Source organism: Piliocolobus tephrosceles, chromosome 16 (genome assembly GCF_002776525.5).
Source record: "Piliocolobus tephrosceles isolate RC106 chromosome 16, ASM277652v3, whole genome shotgun sequence".
In the NCBI taxonomy this organism is placed as follows: domain Eukaryota; kingdom Metazoa; phylum Chordata; class Mammalia; order Primates; family Cercopithecidae; genus Piliocolobus; species Piliocolobus tephrosceles.
In genome coordinates, this window is record NC_045449.1 from 27005975 (window position 1) to 27024017 (window position 18043).

General features: G+C 46.3%; 2 protein-coding genes across 7 annotated transcripts in view; one reads left to right on the plus strand and one right to left on the minus strand.

The window, feature by feature from the left end:
* The window catches only part of RHBDL3 (rhomboid like 3), a 58965-nt gene extending 54335 nt beyond the window's left edge, over positions 1-4630 (plus strand). For all 5 annotated transcript variants that reach the window (XM_023182865.2, XM_023182866.2, XM_026452254.1 and 2 more), the window contains one exon: positions 934-4630. In XM_023182865.2, coding sequence (XP_023038633.1) covers positions 934-1205 — 272 coding nt within the window. In that variant the 3' untranslated portion in view covers positions 1206-4630. The remainder of the gene's footprint in view (positions 1-933) is intronic.
* A 7001-nt stretch (positions 4631-11631) lies between these two features.
* Positions 11632-18043, minus strand: part of C16H17orf75 (chromosome 16 C17orf75 homolog) — an 11123-nt gene continuing 4711 nt past the window's right edge. The window contains exons 6-10 of one of the 2 annotated variants that reach the window (XM_023182869.1): positions 15465-15491; positions 14917-14981; positions 14609-14745; positions 13466-13569; positions 11632-12016 (exon numbers count right to left, since the gene is read on the minus strand). In XM_023182869.1, the coding sequence (XP_023038637.1) occupies positions 11801-12016; positions 13466-13569; positions 14609-14745; positions 14917-14981; positions 15465-15491 (549 nt within the window). In that variant the 3' untranslated portion in view covers positions 11632-11800. Of the gene's footprint in view, positions 12017-13465; positions 13570-14608; positions 14746-14916; positions 14982-15464; positions 15585-18043 lie in introns of both variants that reach the window. The other variant, XM_023182868.1, reaches the window with a different exon arrangement.

Sequence of the window (18043 nt, forward strand, 5' to 3'; positions counted from 1 at the left end):
TCACCTGACCTTGTGATCCGCCTGACTCGGCCTCTCAAAGTGCTGGGATTACAGGCGTGAGCCACTGCGCCTGGCCAAAAAAAAAGGTTTTTTAAATTACCCAGATGTGGTGGTGGGTGCCTGTAGTCCCAGCTACTTGGGAGGCTGAGATGGGAGGATCACCTGAGCCCAGGAGGTTGAGGCTGCAGTGAGCTGTGATGGTGCCGCTGTACTCCAGCCTAGAGTGAGAACTGTGTCAACAAGAACAACAAAAAGAATCTGTTAAGGGATCAATTCATCAATTTGTTGGGGTCTGGGTTTTCTTTTCTCGTTTGTTTTTGAGACAGAGTCTTGCTCTGTCGCCCAAGCTGGAGTGCAGTGGTGCAATCTCAGCTCACTGCAATCTCCACCTCCTGGGTTCAAGCAGTTCTGCCTCAGCCTCCCGAGTAGCTGGGATTACGGGAGCCCACCAGCACGCCCAGCTAATTTTTGTATTTTTAGTAGAGATGGGGTTTCACAATGTTGGCCAGGCTAGTCTTGAACTCCTGACCTCAGGTGATCCACCTGCCTCGGTCTCCCAAAGTGCTAGGATTACAGGTGTGAGCCACCGCGCCCGGCCAAATGTCACCTCTTTAGAGAGGCCTTGCGTGACTCCCCAAGCTAAAGAATTTCTTTCCTAAAACCAGGCATTGCTTTTACATCACCTGTTTCCCCCCATAGGCGTCTCTCTTCTTGAAATTATCTTATGTATGTAATTGCTTACTGGTTTATCGCTAGACCCTATAAGCTCTGAGAGAACAGAGATTTGCCTGCCTCCTTCACTACTGTGTCCCCAGTGCAGAGGATGGTGCTTGGCCTAATAGGGAATGAAGGCATGGGTGGGTGATGAAGTGAAGGCCCTTAGCCCCTGCTCAGGGCCCTCCTGTGACGTCTCTCTGCTTCCTCCCCTTGCAGTGAGCATGGAGTTTGGGCGGGCTGTGTGGCTCCGCTTCCACCCGTCAGCCTATCCCCCGTGCCCTCACCCAAGCTTCGTGGCGCACTTGGGTGGCGTGGCCGTGGGCATCACCCTGGGCGTGGTGGTCCTGAGGAACTACGAGCAGAGGCTCCAGGATCAGTCGCTGTGGTGGATTTTTGTGGCCATGTACACCGTCTTCGTGCTGTTTGCCGTCTTCTGGAACATCTTTGCCTACACCCTGCTGGACTTGAAGCTGCCGCCGCCTCCCTGAGGGCTGGAGGCCCGAGGTTGGGGAGGGGAGGGAAAAGCAGCACCCACAGGGAGCGCCTGTGAGGTTTTTTCTCATCACCAGCTCAGCTAGGCCAGGCAGGCGAGGACAGAAGACTCTGGGCTGCTGTAATGTTTGTGTTTAGATTTGGACAGACAGTGGAGACCCTTTTCTGAAAGGCACCTGGCAGAGGAGTTAATGTGGCTGCTGTCATTTTTCTAGGCTGCTCTGATGACATCGGGCCAGGGTGAAGGTCTGGGGTGGGCTGTGTGAGTGGCCCTCCCTCACCTGGGCTGGGCTTGTTCCATGGGGCCAGGGGTGCCCCCTCGCTGCTGTGGATTGAGCAGCAGCTTCTTCCTCATCCTCTACCCTCAGAGACCCTAAGAGACATGGGAAAGCCTGAGGGTTGTTGCAGCTAGGCATGGCCCCTCTCTAGCTCGGAGATAATTGCAGGCCATGTGGTGTCTCCTCGACACCTGCTGGGTCTGGAGCTCCAGTAAGAAGAGGGCCTACTGGACACGTCAGCTGTGACCTGGCTGAAACCAGGGTGCCTTCTTGGGCTGGTTGGTGGGCACTGGGGCATGATCTGTTGTGCCTGGGTTGGGCAGAGCAGGGACGCTGTAGGCTCTAGGCCCCCTTTTGCGCTGGGGGTACCCAGTGAGAGGGACCCAAGCGGGGGGAATAAACTTCATTCCAAGTTCCACCGTGGAGAAGGCAGACCCAGGACCAATTTCAGACTTCTCCCTCCCTTTCTTCGAGGATGTTGGCATCTCACACCAGTGCCCCAGCCTCCGTGCCCAGCCTTCTTTTAGGGTCGTTTTCTTTCCTTTTGCTGCCCTGACACTACTTTGTGCCTCTCTTTGGTTATGGAGACGGTGTTTTGATACATTCTTGCGTGTGTGTATGTGTGCACATGTGTGTGGTGTGTGTGTGTGTGATGGGAAAGGTAATTGAGGCAAGTCAGTGCCTGCAGAGAAGGCACGGCGGATGTAGGGGGCCCATGTGAGTGTCCGTGAGAGGTGGGAGACCATGGTGTGCTATGGTTGCTGAGTGTCCTTGCTTTGACAAAGCCTACCACCTTCCTTCCCGTCTCCCGTCCCCTCCACACCTGCTCCTGAGCATCACTGACTGGTGGCAGAATGGCCCTGCTGGAGGGAGAGCTCAGGCCCTCCAGGGATCCCTGGATGCTGAGGTTTGCCAGGTTCAGCTCTTGTTTTCCTCTGAGATGGCCCTCATATCCAAAAACGTTCCATCCTGTCTCCCTTAGGAGAGAAAGAGCTTTGGGGATGCAAGAGAGGCTGGGGTAGGAATGTTGAGACCCTGTGTCCATTTGAATTAGGGGGACGGGAGGCTACAGGAAGAGGAATTCCAATTTAGTTGGAAAACTTTACCTCAGGAGAATTTTTGGGTGCATGGATGAGCCTCGGAGGGCAGCTGGTAACCTCGGAGGCTTGGATGCAGGAGAGAATATGGTGGTGATCAAATCCACCCCACCCCATTTCACAGGTGAGAAAACAAGATGGAGGGAATGACCCTCCTAGTAGCAGCTGGTGCAAGCCCCAAATGGAGGGTATGAGGTTGACCTTTGACAAAAGTTGACACTGCCTTTATCATGCTCTTGGAATTCACAACCACTGACAGCCCAGAAGAAAAAAGAATGCCAGGCCTGGGAGGAGGCAGGGGGCTGGGCGTGTCCAGAAACAGGGGCAGGAGTGTGGGAATGGTCTTTCTCCAGCCTCATGCCCATCCCGGCCCTTGAGTGTAGCGGGGTCCAGGGTCAGTCAAGCCAGGCATTTGGGGTCTTGGGCCACAGTGGCTTCCCATCCCGGTAACTACATGTAAATGGGCTCACTCACTCATTGGCAGGCGAGGCCCAGCCCTACCCCATCTTGGCCCAATGCTAAATAGATTGCCCTGGCCTCATATGTAGCTACGTAGGTCCTGCTCCCCCGCATCAGTGCTGTGCTGAGGGCTGCAGCCTGTGGCACTGTGGCCCCACGTCTTTGGCGGTGTCGTGTCAGCCTGGGGCGTCTTGTGTGTGCCCTGCCCGCCGTTCTCTGCCCTAGTGATAGAAAGATGTAGATGGAAGAGTCGGCGCGTCAGAGGAGGAGGCTCTGAGGCTGTGGAGCTGGGCTCAGGGAAGACCGGGGGAGGATGCAGAAGGAGCCAGGACATTGCTGCCTCTGCCTGGACTGCAGCCACACTAAGCTGAGCGATGAGGTCCTTTCCTGGAGGGATGGAGAATCCCATCCAGATTCCTGTCCTGGCCCCTGGGGCTTCTGTGGTGTGGGTGGAATGAGCAGAGTGCCACCTCTGTCTGGTGTCACCTGGAGAGTAGGCTTCCTCTCTCAGGGGTGAGAAGGCATTGAACTAGAAGACTCTAGAAATCCCTCATAGAAGCACTCAGCTCCCTCGGGGACTCCAAGAGAAGCTTGTTACTGAGAAGGACAGTGGAGGCAGAATCGTGTCTCCCACCATGTTAAGTGTGTCCTCTGCTGCCAAGGACCCTCATCTATACCTTAGACCACCAGCCCCAGCTGTTCCCTGTCAGCACACCCACCTCCACCACCTCTCCCAACCATGACTTCCAAGCAGGGCCACAGGGTGGGGTCACAGGGTCACTTCACCTGACCCAGGCCTCTCCCTAGGTCAGGAGGCAGCTGTCTGGTCAGAGGGATTCCCTTTGTGGCATCTGACTTTCTCCTCAGCAGGTCCCACCACCCTCTCGGCAGCAGTTCCCCATGGCCAAGGCTGGCCGTGTCCTCCCTGCCTCCTTCCTTGTCCGAGCTGGCTGCTGGCCCAGAGGGGGTGTATAAATCTTCAGGCTGGTGGAGGTAGGTTGGCCTTTTATCCACAGGATACGGAAACTGAAAGCTGGGGAATCCCCAAACAGCAGCCATAGACTCACTGGCTTTCATTAAACGGGAGAGGAATCACAGAAACTGGGGACGGGAAAACAGACCTTCAAAGGAGAAATTTCACTTTAATGACACCATTCATCATTCATTTTTTAATTAGGAAAAGCTCCCTAATGAGGCTGTTTTGCCAGCTAATAGGACTCTCGATTTCCATGAGCACCGTTCTTGCCCAGAGGATTAGAGGAGCCATTGCTCACCAAGCCGGGATCTTCCCCCAGCGTCCAATTTAATTTGCAGATACGTAATGCAGATTCCCTGGGTGCCGTGAAAGCCCTTCCTGGCATCATTCATGTTGCTCCCCGTGCTGGCTGGAAAGCACGGTTCTCCTCTGCCTTAAAAACAGTGCCCAATAGTGAACTGCCCCTCCGAGGACTTGCGTAAGTGGAAAAAACAAAATACAAACTGCAATGTTTGTTTCTAAGTATTTTTGTATTGTGTACATTCTGTATATTTTTGTTGTAACATATTATTTGAGCACAGATTCCATTAAAGATTTTTTTTTTTCCAAGCCATTGGTTATTCAGGAAGTGACCTGAAGGGCTGGCATTAGGGCCTGTTTCATCTGCGTCTAGGTCAGGATGGGTGGGAGAGCGTGAACAGCAGTGGTGGTGGATCTAGGATTTCTATAAAATACAGATCAGGGCATCAGTGCTTAGCACCAGTCTGTAGCTCTGTGCTTCTTACTTTTCTCAAATCACTGAACTCTTTTGAGTGGTTGATGAAAGCTGTGATTTCTCTTCCCATAAAAATGTGTATGTAGGACAGACATGGTGGCTCACGCCTGTAATCCCAGCACTTTGGGAGGCTGACGCATGTGGATCACCTGAGGTCAGGAGTTCAAGACCAGCCTGGCCAACATGATGAAACCCCATCTCTACAAAAAATACAAAAAATTAGCTGGGCATGGTGGCACATGCCTGTAATCCCAGCTACTTGGGAGGCTGAGGCGGGAGAATTGCTTGAACCAGGGAGGCGGAGGTTGCAGTGAGCCAAGATCGCACCACTGCACTCCAGCCTGGTGACAGAGTGAGACTCTGTCTCAAAAAAAGAAAAAAGAAAAGAAAAAAAAAGGCCGGTGCAGTGGCTAATGCCTGTAATCCGAGCACTTTGGGAGGCTGAGGTGGGCAGATCAGAAGGTCAGGAGTTCGGGACCAGCCTGGCCAACACAGTGAAACCCCGTCTCTACCAAAAATGCAAAAATTAACTGGATGTTGTGGTGGGCACCTGTAATCCCAGCTACTCGGGAGACTGAGGCAGGAGAATCGCTTGAACCCTGGAGGTAGAGGTTGCAGTGAGCTGAGATCATGCCACTAAACTCCAGCCTGGGCGACAGAACTAGACTCCGTCTCAAAAAAAAAAAAAAAAGAAAAAGAAAAAAGAGAAAGAAAAGAAAATCTAAATGCTGCAGAATCTATCCAAGAACAAACATTAGAGTGCCGTTAAGGCTAAAGGCCAAAGAACCCACTTCTGTTTCGAGTGTGGAGATCCAACTTCCCTAGAAGGAGAAATCAGGACCCTCTCTGAGCATCAGTGCTCTTATAGGTCAACTTCAGGCTCAAGTACCTGAGCCATTTAAAGGCAAGCTCCCACCAGGCACGGTAGTTCATGCCCGTAATCCCAGCAGTTTGGGAGGCCAAGGCAGGCAGATCACTTGAGGCCAAAAGTTCGAGACCAGCCTGACCAACATGACAAAACCACATCTCTACTAATAATATACAAAAAACTGCCAGACGCAGTGGCTCATGCCTGTAATCCCAACACTTTGGGAGGCTGAGGCAGGCAGATCATGAGGTGAGGAGTTCCAGACCAGCCTGGCCAACATGGTGAAACCCTGTCTCTACTAAAAATACAAAAATTAGCTGGGTGGTAATGATGCGCACCTGTAGTCCCAGCTACTCGGGGAGGCTGAGGCAGAATTGCTTGAGCCTGGGAGGCAGAGGTTGCAGTGAGCCGAGATCCTTCCACAGCACTTCAGTCTGGGTGACAGAGTGGACCCTGTCTCAATAAATAAACAATAATAATAAAGGCAAGCTCCTTGGAGAGCCAGAAGCTGTTGAGTTCTCTACCTTTGCCGCCTTTCCCTTTTTTACTTTCCTGGTTCTTTCCTTCTATTAATACTAGATTCTCATTCTTCAATACATTAATAAGGCACTTCCCAATAATAAGGTAATTAAGAAATGAAGGGCCAGGCACAGTGGCTCACACCTGTAATCCCAACACTTTGGGGGGCTGAGGCGGGTGGATCACCTGAGGTCAGGAGTTTAAGACCAGCCTGGCCAACATGGCAAAACCCTGCCTATACTAAAAATAGAAAATTAGCCAAGCATGGTGGTGCATGCCTGTAGTCCCAGCTACTCAGGAGGCTGAGGCAGGAGAATCACTTGAACTCAGGAGGCAGAGGTTGCAGTGAGTCGAGATTGCACCATTGCACTCCGGCCTGGGCAACAAGAGCGAAACTCCATCTCAAAAAAAAAAAAAAAAAAAAAAAAAGAGGACGGGTGCAGTGGTTCGTGCCTGTAATCCCAGCACTTTGGGAGGCTGAGGCAGGCAGATCATCTGAGGTTGAGTGTTCGAGACTAGCCTGACCAACATGGAGAAACCCTGTCTCTACTAGAAATATAAAATTAGCCGGGCGTGGTAGAGCATGCCTGTAATTCCAGCTACTTGGGAGGCTGAGGCAGGAGAATCGCTTGAACCTGGGAGGCGGAGTTCCGGTGAGCCGAGTTCATGCCATTGCACTCCAGCCTGGGCAACAAGAGTGAAACTTCATCCCAAAAAAAAAAAAAAAAAAAAATGACAATTTACTGTGTACCTACTATGTGCTAGGCACTGAGGTAGGCATTTCCACAGCTACTTTATGTGAACTGGGTATAAATATCCCCCTATTTATACACAAGGGAAAAGGTTAGAGAAATTTAGTTACTTGCTGGTAATATGTGGCACAAGCTGGCTTCACACCCAAGATTGCTGGTACCAAAGTTCATGCTGTCAGCCCTCAGTATTTGCACAGGACTGTGAGAGCAGTAAGCATGTGCAGGCCTCAGGGTCTTTGTTTAAAGATCCATCTCATTGCATTAGGCCTAGGGCCATCCGGTAACAGGAATGAACCTCGGGACATTCACTCCGAGTTCGTGTAATAGGACCTTCACTTTATCAGCCCTCGTAGTTTACAAGAAAAACCCCAGCTGTCGATTCATTACTGCTTCCATATATATGTATTTTCGCTCTTGTTGCCCAGGCTGGAGTGCAATGACATGATCTTGGCTCACCGCAACCTCCAACTCCCAGGTTCAAGCGATTCTCCTGCCTCAGCCTCCTGAGTAGCTGGGATTACAGGCATGCGCCACCACGCCTGGCTAATTTTGTATTTTTAGTAGAGATGGGGTTTCTTCATGTTGGCCTGGCTGGTCTCGAACTCCCGACAGGTGATCTGCTCGCCTCGGCCTCCCAAAGTGCTGGGATTACAGGCGTGAGCCACCATGGCTGGCCTATTTCTTTATATTTGAGACAGGGTCTTACTCTGTTGCCCAGGTTGGAGTGCAGTGGTACAGTCATAGCTCAGTTACTTTGAGCTCCTGGGATCAAGCAATCTTCTAGCCTCAGCCACCTGAGTAGCTGGGACTATAGGCACATACCACCAGGTCCTGCTAATTTTATTTTTTGTAGAGATGCGGTTTCACTCTGTTGCCAGGCTGGTCTTGAACTCCTAGGCTCATGCAGTCCTCCTGCCTTGGCCTCTCAAAGTGCTGGGATGACAGGCCTGAGCCACCACACCCCGCCACATTTAGGAACTTTAGCAATTAAGAGAACTGGGCTGCCCTCTCAGACCTCCAAGTGGAAAGACTTCATTGAAGCCAGCAGGGTTTCCATTAACTGAGAAGACACACTGTTAGGAAAGTGTGGTCCTAGTAACTGCATCTGATTTCCAAGAAGCCCGCAGGCTTTCCTGGCACCTGGTCTAAGGGATCCTCTGGTAGAGGACAGGCATTCTGTCATGGTGAATAATGAATGAGAGTGAAAGGAAGTAACTTGGTTTATTGAGTTCTACGGGTATAACTCTACTGGACGATGAATAAAACATTGTGAGGGAAATTGCTCTTAGACTGTGCATGATGCCTCCTGCAAGAAGTAGAAAGGTATGTATCCCAGCAAGTGATTTGATTTTCTTCAACAAATTCCTTAGTATAACAAGTATAATTTCCTCACAAACTTGTTGGGAATACAAATGTTAGGCTTGAGGACTGAGCTGATTAAACAAAAACAACTGTCTTGATGAGAAGCTAAGTTTTATTATTATAATTACAAATTACAGATAAACTGAAGCCATTCTTCATACATGACAAACATACATTTCCTCTGTGTGTAAAGCACACAAGTAACATACATAACTGTATTCCATGTCTGAACAAATTCTTTTTAAAACTTTAAAAGCTGGCTGGGCACGATGGCTCACGCCTGTAATTCCACCACTTTGGGAGGCCGAGGCGGGCATATCACGAGGTCAGGAGATGGAGACCATCCTGGCTAACACAGTGAAACCCTGTCTCTACTAAAAATACAAAAAGTTAGCCGGGCGTGGTGACGGGTGCCTGTAGTCCCAGCTACTGGGGAGGCTGAGGCGGGAGAATCGCTTGATCCTGGGAGGCGGAGGTTGCAGTGAGCCGAGATTGCGCCACTGCACTCCAGCCTGGGTGACAGAGTGAGACTCCGTCTCAAAAAATAAAACAAAAACAAAGACAAAAAACTTTAAAAGCCAAGATAGTAGCTTATTAAAATTTGAATACAGTACTTGTTTCTAGTCATGAGCTCTGTGGTTTCTTCTCATGACCAAGATATTCAATTCCATGACACCATTTTCCTTGTCTAGAGTAGTGATATACAGTTTGTCAGACTTTTTTTTTTTTTTTTTTTTGAGACGGAGTCTCGCTCTGTCGCCCAGGCTGGAGTGCAGTGGTTTGATCTCGGCTCACTGCAAGCTCTGCCTCCCGGGTTCACGCCATTCTCCTGCCTCAGCATCCTGAGTAGCTGGGACTACAGGTGCCCGCCACCACGCCCGGCTAATTTTTTGTATTTTTAGTAAAGACGGGGTTTCACCGTGTTCACCAGGATGGTCTCGATCTCCTGATCTTATGATCCGCCCGCCTCAGCCTCCCAAAATGCTGGGATTAAAGGCGCGAGCCACTGCGCCCGGCCCAGACTTGTTTTTTTTAAATAAGACTACCAGAGGCTGGGTGCGGTGGCTCACTTTGGGAGGCCAAGGTGGGAGGATTGCTTGAGTTCAAGAGTTTGAGACCACTCTTGAGCAACATAGTGAGACCACATTTCATTAAGAAAAAAAAAAAAAAAAAAAGATAATCGTATAGAACTGTGTAATGTAGTGAGCCTACATTACAAAAATATATACAACCACACAGAGAATATATAATTACACCTTGCCTATATCCATAAATGATGTGAAGCAGGTAACACTCTTGCTTTTAAATGCCATTTACAACACAGACTCTTCAATGACATGAATTTGAAAATGAAGTATGTTTTTCAGACTTAAAACACTGATGTGCTAATGTGGCTTACTTAAAAAAATGATTTCTAAATGGGGAACCAACTGCATTGGGAAAAGATAGTCAGATTCAACGATAGTGTCATAAAATTACTGGTTTTCCTTAATCACCCTGACTTTATTTTTTTGAGACAGAGTCTCACTCTGTCGCCCAGGTTGGAATGTAGTGGCGCGATCTTGGCTCACTGCAACCTCTGCCTCCTGGGTTCAAGCGATTCTCCTGCCTCAGCCTCCCGAGTAGCTGGGACTACAGGCACACACCACCATTCCCAGCTAGTTTTTGTAATTTTAGTCGAGACAGGGTTTCACCATATTGGTCAGGCTGGTCTCAAATTCCTGACCTCAGGTGATCCACCCACCTCGGCCCCTCAAAGTGCTGGGATTACAGGCATGAGCCACCGTGTCCAGCCTCTCTCATTTTAATACTATGAAAAATGCTACTTCGATTTCTTTCTGTACTACCTACAATCCAAGTTATTAAAGTTTAAAACCATATGAAAGCATTTATGAAGATCCTGAATTGTATTTCTCATTAAAGGAAAAGAAATGCTTGGTGAGTCATGTCCCGAGGCTTACGTAGAGGACCATTGTCAGTCATTTTGAAAGTTAAAACTCAGCACTTAAAGTGAATTTAGATCCATTTAAGAAAGGATTCCTCAGTTTTATGGGTTTGTGCTCCTCTGAGCATCCTCAGGGAAGTGAGAACACAAGACTTCTTCTGTTCTTCTAAGCAAAAATCATTATCAAATGAATTTATTAAAGAGCTATGCCGAGCAAATTGCAATTGTATGTGTGTAGCTACATAGGCTTCCATGGGAATTGTAAATGGCTAGCTGAGGGCACTTTCAATTGATTCAGAGTAAAACAATCTGAGGCTGGTAACAAATGTACAAAAAACTGAAATCAGGCCGGGTGCGGTGGCTCAAGCCTGTAATCCCAGCACTTTGGGAGGCCGAGACGGGTGGATCACGAGGTCAGGAGATCGAGACCATCCTGGCTAACGCGGTGAAACCCCGTCTCTACTAAAAAAATACAAAAAATCTAGCCGGGTGATGTGGCGGGCGCCTGTAGTCCCAGTTACTCGGGAGGCTGAGGCAGGAGAATGGCGTAAACCCAGGAGGCGGAACTTGCAGTGAGCTGAGATCCGGCCACTGCACTCCAGCCTGGGCGACAGAGCGAGACTCCGTCTCAAAAAAAAAAAAAAAAAAATGAAATCAGTGAGTCACTCTAATATGAAGAACCTGTTTGCATTCCTTATGTTACAGTTTGCTTGTAAACTGTATGTACTTTGTTTCTTTTCTCAACACTGTTTTAAAACTCCAGCATTTTCACCTAAAAGAAAACACAGGCTCTTCATAAATACCTGTGAACAAATAAATGAAATGGTGACTGGGGGCAATTTCTGCAGTAGCTTTCTTTCAAAGATGTTTTATCTTGAAGCTAGTGCATCGATTTTTAAGCTCATTTAATTTTCTACATACTCAGGATTTGCATATTGACTTAAAATCTTGACTATCATCTATGCCATTATCAACTAGACAAAAAAATGTATCAAGCACCCACAGGATGCACAGATCTATCTCTGAAATGGTGTAGTGGTATTAATCTGTTCTAAGACTAGGATTACATTTTTTTAAGAAAAAAAGCTACAATCCATTGAAAAGGAAGTATTATGGTTTTTCTAAGAAAAGTTGCTAAATACTGCAGCAGACTCAGGCTTTTCCTGAGAAAAGCCACAAACAAAATCATCTCTGAAATTTTTTAAGCAACAGCTTCCTGAAGCCTGGAATTTACAGGGCCAGTGAGACACTAAAATTCCACAACTCTCACATACGCATCTATCCAGGACTCAGTGAAGAAAACTCCACAGCTCTCACATATGCATCTATCCAGGACTCAGTGAAGAAAACTCCACAACTCTCATATACACATCTATCCAGGACTCAGTGAAGATGTTCCTCAGATTTTTGTTTAAGTTAAATTGGTAAAATACGAAAAGAAAATCTGGATTGAGTTTCAAATCATCTTAAATAGCAATCCTATGAACAATTATAACTGCAATTTCAAACACTAAGACTTAAATATATCACTTGATCATACAATTATCTCAAAACATATGATCAAAAACTTTGGTCAAGAGCTTCTTTCATGAATTCTTCAAGGACAGCTACAACATTTTTGGCTTCAGGCATTTCTTCATGTTCCACTTTAACAATCTTCAAAAGTATATCTCCACTACCACAGTTCTTTAGGAACATGTAACATTTAAACAAAGCATAATGATTCATTTCTGCCTGTCGGATAAATCTCTTCAAATTATTTGTGTCTTGTATGGCCTAGAAAAAGATTACCCAGTTAAAAATATGTTAAGTGAAATAATAATGAAGCTAAAAAAAAAACTCCTATCCAGCTGAGAACTCAACATATCTTCCTGAATTGTTTGCTTTTCATATTAAATATTTCCAAAATTTACATTGCAGTATGCTTTGCCCTTGGTAGAAGAAAATCTCTCTGTTTTTTTCTTGTTTTACTCTTGTTGCCCAGGCTGGAGTACAATGGCTCGATCTCGGAGTTTGTACTCCGCCTCCTGGGTTCAAGTGATTCTCCTGCCTCAGCCTCTGAAATAGCTGGGACTACAGGTATGCGCCACTACACTCGGCTAATTTTGTATTTTTAGTAGAGACAGGGTTTCACCATGTTGGCCAGGCTGGTCTCGAACTTCTGACCTCAAGTCATCCACCCGCCTCAGCCTCCCAAAGTGTTGGAATTACAGGCGTGAGCCACCACGCCCAGCTGAAAATCTCTTATATGAAGTAAAAATACTTTAAAATAATCTCCTGCCTAGCATGGTGGCTCATGTCTGTAATCCTAACACTTTGGGAGCCCCAGGCAAAAGGATTGCTTAAGGTCCGGTAGTTTGAGACTAGCCTGGGCAACACAGCGAGACCCTGTCTCTACAAAAAATAAAATAATTAGCCGAGCGTGGTGGTGCACACCTGTAGTTTCAGCTACTCAGGAGGCTGAGACAGGAAGATTGCTTGAACCCAGGAGATTAAGGCTGCAGTGAGCCATTACTGCACCACTGCACTCCAGCCTGAGTGACAGAGTAATATTCTGTCTCTTAAAACAAACAAAACTCCTAAATAAGGTGACAACAAGTCTCCATCAGAATTTTTTTTTTTTTTTTTTTTAAGACAAAGTCTCACTCTGTCACCCAGGCCAGAGTGCAGTGGCATAATCTGGGCTCACTGCAACCTCTGCCTCCTGGGTTCAAGCAATTTTCATGCCTCAGCCTCCTGACATAGCTGGGATAACAGGCACGCGCCACAATGCCCAGCTAACTTTTTGTAATTTTAGTAGAGACAGGGTTTTGCCATGTTGACCAGGCTGGTCTTGAACTCCTGGCCTCAAGCAGTCCACCTGCCATGGTCTCCCAAAGTGCTGGGATTACAGGTGTGAGCCACCGCGCCCAGCCCCCAACAGAATTTTGAAAACTTAGGCACTGAACCACTTTTTTTGTGCTTTGCAACTAAGATAAGTCACAAATTGTGGCCAAGACTGATGTTCCTTAAATATAAGCAAGCATTCAAACCAATTTATTAGAAATGATATGTATACAGAAGCTACCAAAAATAAAGTGAATGTCTTCTGATAGTTCCAGTTTTGAGAACATCCTAATTAACAGACATCACAGCTATAAAGCAAGTTTGTTACTCTGTCACTGGTACTAATTAAAATTCAGACAAAAATTTCATATGGGACTTGGCACACAGCCAACTAATTACCTTTAGTTTAAAGTTCTCCAGTACTTGTCGGAAAAGAAAAGGGTTACCTCCTTCAGCACCATTTAAAAAAGCTTGCATCCAATCCTCACAAAACCGGTTACTTCCTATAAAACATTTCAGAGAGACTAAATAAAATGAAATTTTACAAAGCTTTATTTATTTATTTCAGACAGAGTTTTGCTCTTGTTGCCCAGGCTGGAGTGCAATGGTGTGATCTTGGTTCACTGCAACCTCCGCCTCTCAAGTGATTCTCCTGCCTCAGCCTCCTGAGTAGTTGGGATTACAGGTGCCTGCCACCATGCCTGGCTAATTTTTTTGTATTTTTAGTAGAGACAGGGTTTCACAATATTGGCCAGGCTGGTCTCGAACTCCTGACCTCCGATCCACCTGCCTCAGCCTCCCAAAGTGCTGGGATTACAGCTGTGAGCCACCGTGCCCGACCCATTTATTTATATATAAAAACATCTATAATGAATTATTTAAGACTTGTATAATGGCCTAAAAAAAATGGTGTGCTCACCACATGGCTAAGGAATACCAAAATGGCTGAAGCCCCCTGTATGCCCCTTCCCAATCACATCCCCCTTCCTTTCCCATCAGAAAGCATGATCATTCCCACAGACGTCTTTAAACTTTTCCCATATACCTTTGTGTGTGCAAGCCTTATCTACATTATTCTGCATATGTTAAAACTTTTATGTATTTTTTTCTTTTATGGTTATTTCACTAAATAGTATGTTTGAGAGCTATATTGACACAAGTAGCTCTAGTTCATTCATTTTCACTGCGCTGTTATATTCCATTGCATGAATATAGCAGTTTATCAGTTTTCCTGTTGATAAACACTTAAATTGCTTCCAATTCCTTGCTTTTTCAAATAATGCCTTTATGGACATTTTAAAATTCGTCTCCTTGTATACACATACTAGATTTTCTTTATGTACTAGGCGTGGAATTGCTAGGCATAGCATGATTTCCATGTTTCTAGAATTATATTGTTTTCAGCAAGTGGTTTCTCATTGTTTGAGATAACCATGTAAAACTGCGCAAGGCAGGAAGAGTAAGATTGTATCATATGCTCTCAGTGCAAAGATGGGGACTCGCAAGAGATGTCGGAAGGCTGCTTCAGAGGTTGTAGCTCACCTGCATTGCAGAACTGAGGCTGGGAGCTGCTGCAATCGATGACCACAGACTTATGCTGCTCCTCTGTCATGGCCATGCACAAAGAAGTCATGGTGCCTTCATGAATAAGTCCTTGAAGACTGGCCACACTCAGAAACCTGCCACACACACAAGTCCATTTCCACAAACAATATTGCAAGACAGAAGGGTGAAAACAAATTTATTTTGCACTAGGCTGGTGGGGAAGGGATGGGAGGAGCAGTTTACAAACATAGATGTCAATCTTGCTGTGGAAAAGCTTTTCTCTTTGAAAAAACTGTGTTCTTTACCTGTTAATGTCTCTCTTTGTTTTTTCATCTGATTCTTTAACTTCAACAGGAGTATAACTCAAAGCCTATGAGAGAAAAATGAAACCTGATTGTACATATATTCCAGCTTTTCTTGAGCAGCTACTCATGACTAAATGTCCCCATAAGTCCCTACCACACTGGACAACGATTGATGGGCACTGGTCACAAACTCTCCAGAGCCTTGTTCAGCCACTGCCCATTAACATTTTATAGAATCAAAATTGCTTTGGATTTTTGTTTACCTTTTCAAATTGTTTTGGAAACTATACCTTTCCCAGATGACTTTGAAAAGTAATTATTTTAAAATGTTTTATCCTATTAGGAAGACTCAGCATTTGAAATCCAACTCTACCTTAGTAATATCACTTTCTAGATCTGAGAAAATAAAGTGTGGTCTATCTTGATAGCAAGCATAGTTTGAATATTTGGGGAGGGATGGGAGTCATATTCAGAGAAAATGAGTATGTTTCTAAATGATCCAAAGTGATTCTCAGTTAAGGAAATGCTCTCGTTTGGGCAGTACTTACAGCATGTAGCAGAAAGGTAAGCTTTTCCTGAAAGAGAAGAACAACCCTTTGGATTGGGCATACGACATCCTCAAACCAGCTGCTCAGATAGGACTTTATGTGACTCTCCAGGCCCCTTTCCTAAATCAAGAAAGAATGTCATTTGCTTTAACAGAAGCCTTCCCTTCAGTGGACTTCATATTTTCTTCATCATATCCTTGATGGTAAAAAAGACCAGGATAGATACCTCCCTTTTTAAAGCTACCACCACCAATTCCAAAAAAGAAACTGCGATATATCTTTCCTGGCTTGTTGGGCAGGGTGAGGATTAATTCTGTGCTGAATTTATTTAAAACACACCAAGAAATACATTCTATAAAATGAAGAGACTGAATTAATAGGGTTCCATGCTATTTCTTCACAGGGAAGAGTTGGGCATTCACATGCCCCTGTCCACTGTGCACTCAATGGAGATACTCACTCAATAATCCTCATTTCCCCAGCACTTGCGGTACAGCGTCTAAAACATGCATAGTATGAGCTTATTAAGTGCCTATTGAATGACTAAAGGCATGTAGATACAGAATTCATTCGTATTCAGAATGTGAATAGGGAAGGATACAAGTAACTCATCAAAGCACTCCACCCCACTTCAGATGTCAGACATGCTGCCATGTGCACATCTGGCTTTCTAGACTATGCTGCTCCCTGAAGACCAGTGTCACACAGGAAGAGCTCTAGTCTGGGAGAACAGCTCTATTAGACTTGCATCCCTTGCTCACTCCTGCACTATCCCTTCCTCTCTCCTGCAGTATCTTCTAAGTATGTGAAAAGTAAAACTACTACTATATATGTAATAGGTAGTAAATTTGTGAGAGTCATGACTAACAACTGCTACAAGCTGAAAGCAGTTTTTGTTTGCTTTTTTTGAGACAGGGTCTCACTCTGTCATCTGGGCTGGAGTGCAGTGGTGTGATCATAACTACTGCAGCCTCAACTTCCCAGGCTCAAGTGATCCTCCTACCTCAGCCTCCCAAGTAGCTAGGACCACAGGTGCATGCCACCATGTCTGGCTAATTTTTGTATTTTTTGTAGAGAAGGGGTTTCACCTTGTTGCCCTGGCTGGTCTTGAACTCCTGGGCTCAAGTGATCTGCCCGCTTCAGCCTCTCAAAGTGCTGAGATTACAGGTGTGAGCCACCACACCCAGCCAGTTTTTCAAAGGTTTGAATAAGTTGATATGGATATGCCTAATTCATAAAAGATCAATTAATGAAAATAGAATGCTTTTAAGAATCTTTGATGTTGAGTTCAAGAACAGCCATACTATTGCATAGCATGTCTCTGTGCCAGAGGCTGCATGGACCACTGCTTCTGACCATAATACAAATCTTATATGCCTAGAAATCAGGAAAAGGACATCCTCTTCCTCGCCAGGCATGTTACTACATGCCATTGGATAGATCAAATTTTTCATAGATACAAAACATCAGAAGTAGTCTTGTGAAACTTTCAGCACTTACAGAACTATGTTCCCTGTATCCCTTTAAAATCACCTGTGCTGGGTGCGGTGGCTCACACCTGTAATCCCAGCACTTTGGGAGGCCGAGGCAGGTGGATTACTTGAGCTCAGGAGTTCAAGACAAGCCTGGGCAATATGGCAAAACCCCACCTCTACCAAAAATACAATTATCTGCGTATGGTGGTGCATGCCTGTGGTATCAGCTACTTGGGAGGCAGAGGTGGGAGGATCACTGGAGCCCAGAAAAGGCTGCAGTAAGCCATGATCGTGCCACTGCACTCCAGCCTAGGTGATAGAGTGAGACCCTATCTCAAAAAAGAAAAAAGAAAAAGAAAAGAAAAAAGAAAAAGAAACCACCTGTAGGCCAGGCACAATGGCTCACATCTGTAATCTCAGCACTTTGGGTGGCTGAGGTGGGAGGATTGCTTGAGGCCAGGAATCCTAGACCAGCCTGGGCAACAAAGTGAGACCCCTATCTCGACAAAAAATACCAAAAGTTAGCCAGGAGTGTTGCTATGTGCCTGTAGTCCCAGCTATTTGGGAGGCTGAGGCGAGAAGATTGCTTGAGCCCCAAGAGGCTGAGGCCGCAGTGAGCCTGATCGCACCACTGCACTGCAGCTTGGGCAGCAAAGCAAGACCCTGTCTTAAAAAAAAAAAAAAAAGTCACCTCTCTACTAGCTCACAAAGTGGCAAGTTTCTAGAATATAGGTGTCTTTGTGTCTATATGATTTGACAAGTAGAGCAATCACAGTATATTAATCATTTCAGTCTTTATTTTATTTTTTTAATTTTTTTGAGCCGGGCGCGGTGGCTCAAGCCTGTAATCCCAGCACTTTGGGAGGCCGAGACGGGCGGATCACAAGGTCAGGAGATCGAGACCATCCTGGCTAACACGGTGAAACCCCGTCTCTACTAAAAATACAAAAACTTGCCGGGCGAGGTGGCGGGCGCCTGTAGTCCCAGCTACTCCGGAGGCTGAGGCAGGAGAATGGCATAAACCCGGGAGGCAGAGCTTGCAGTGAGCTGAGATCCAGCCACTGCACTCCAGTCCGGGCGACAGAGCGAGACTCCGCCTCAAAA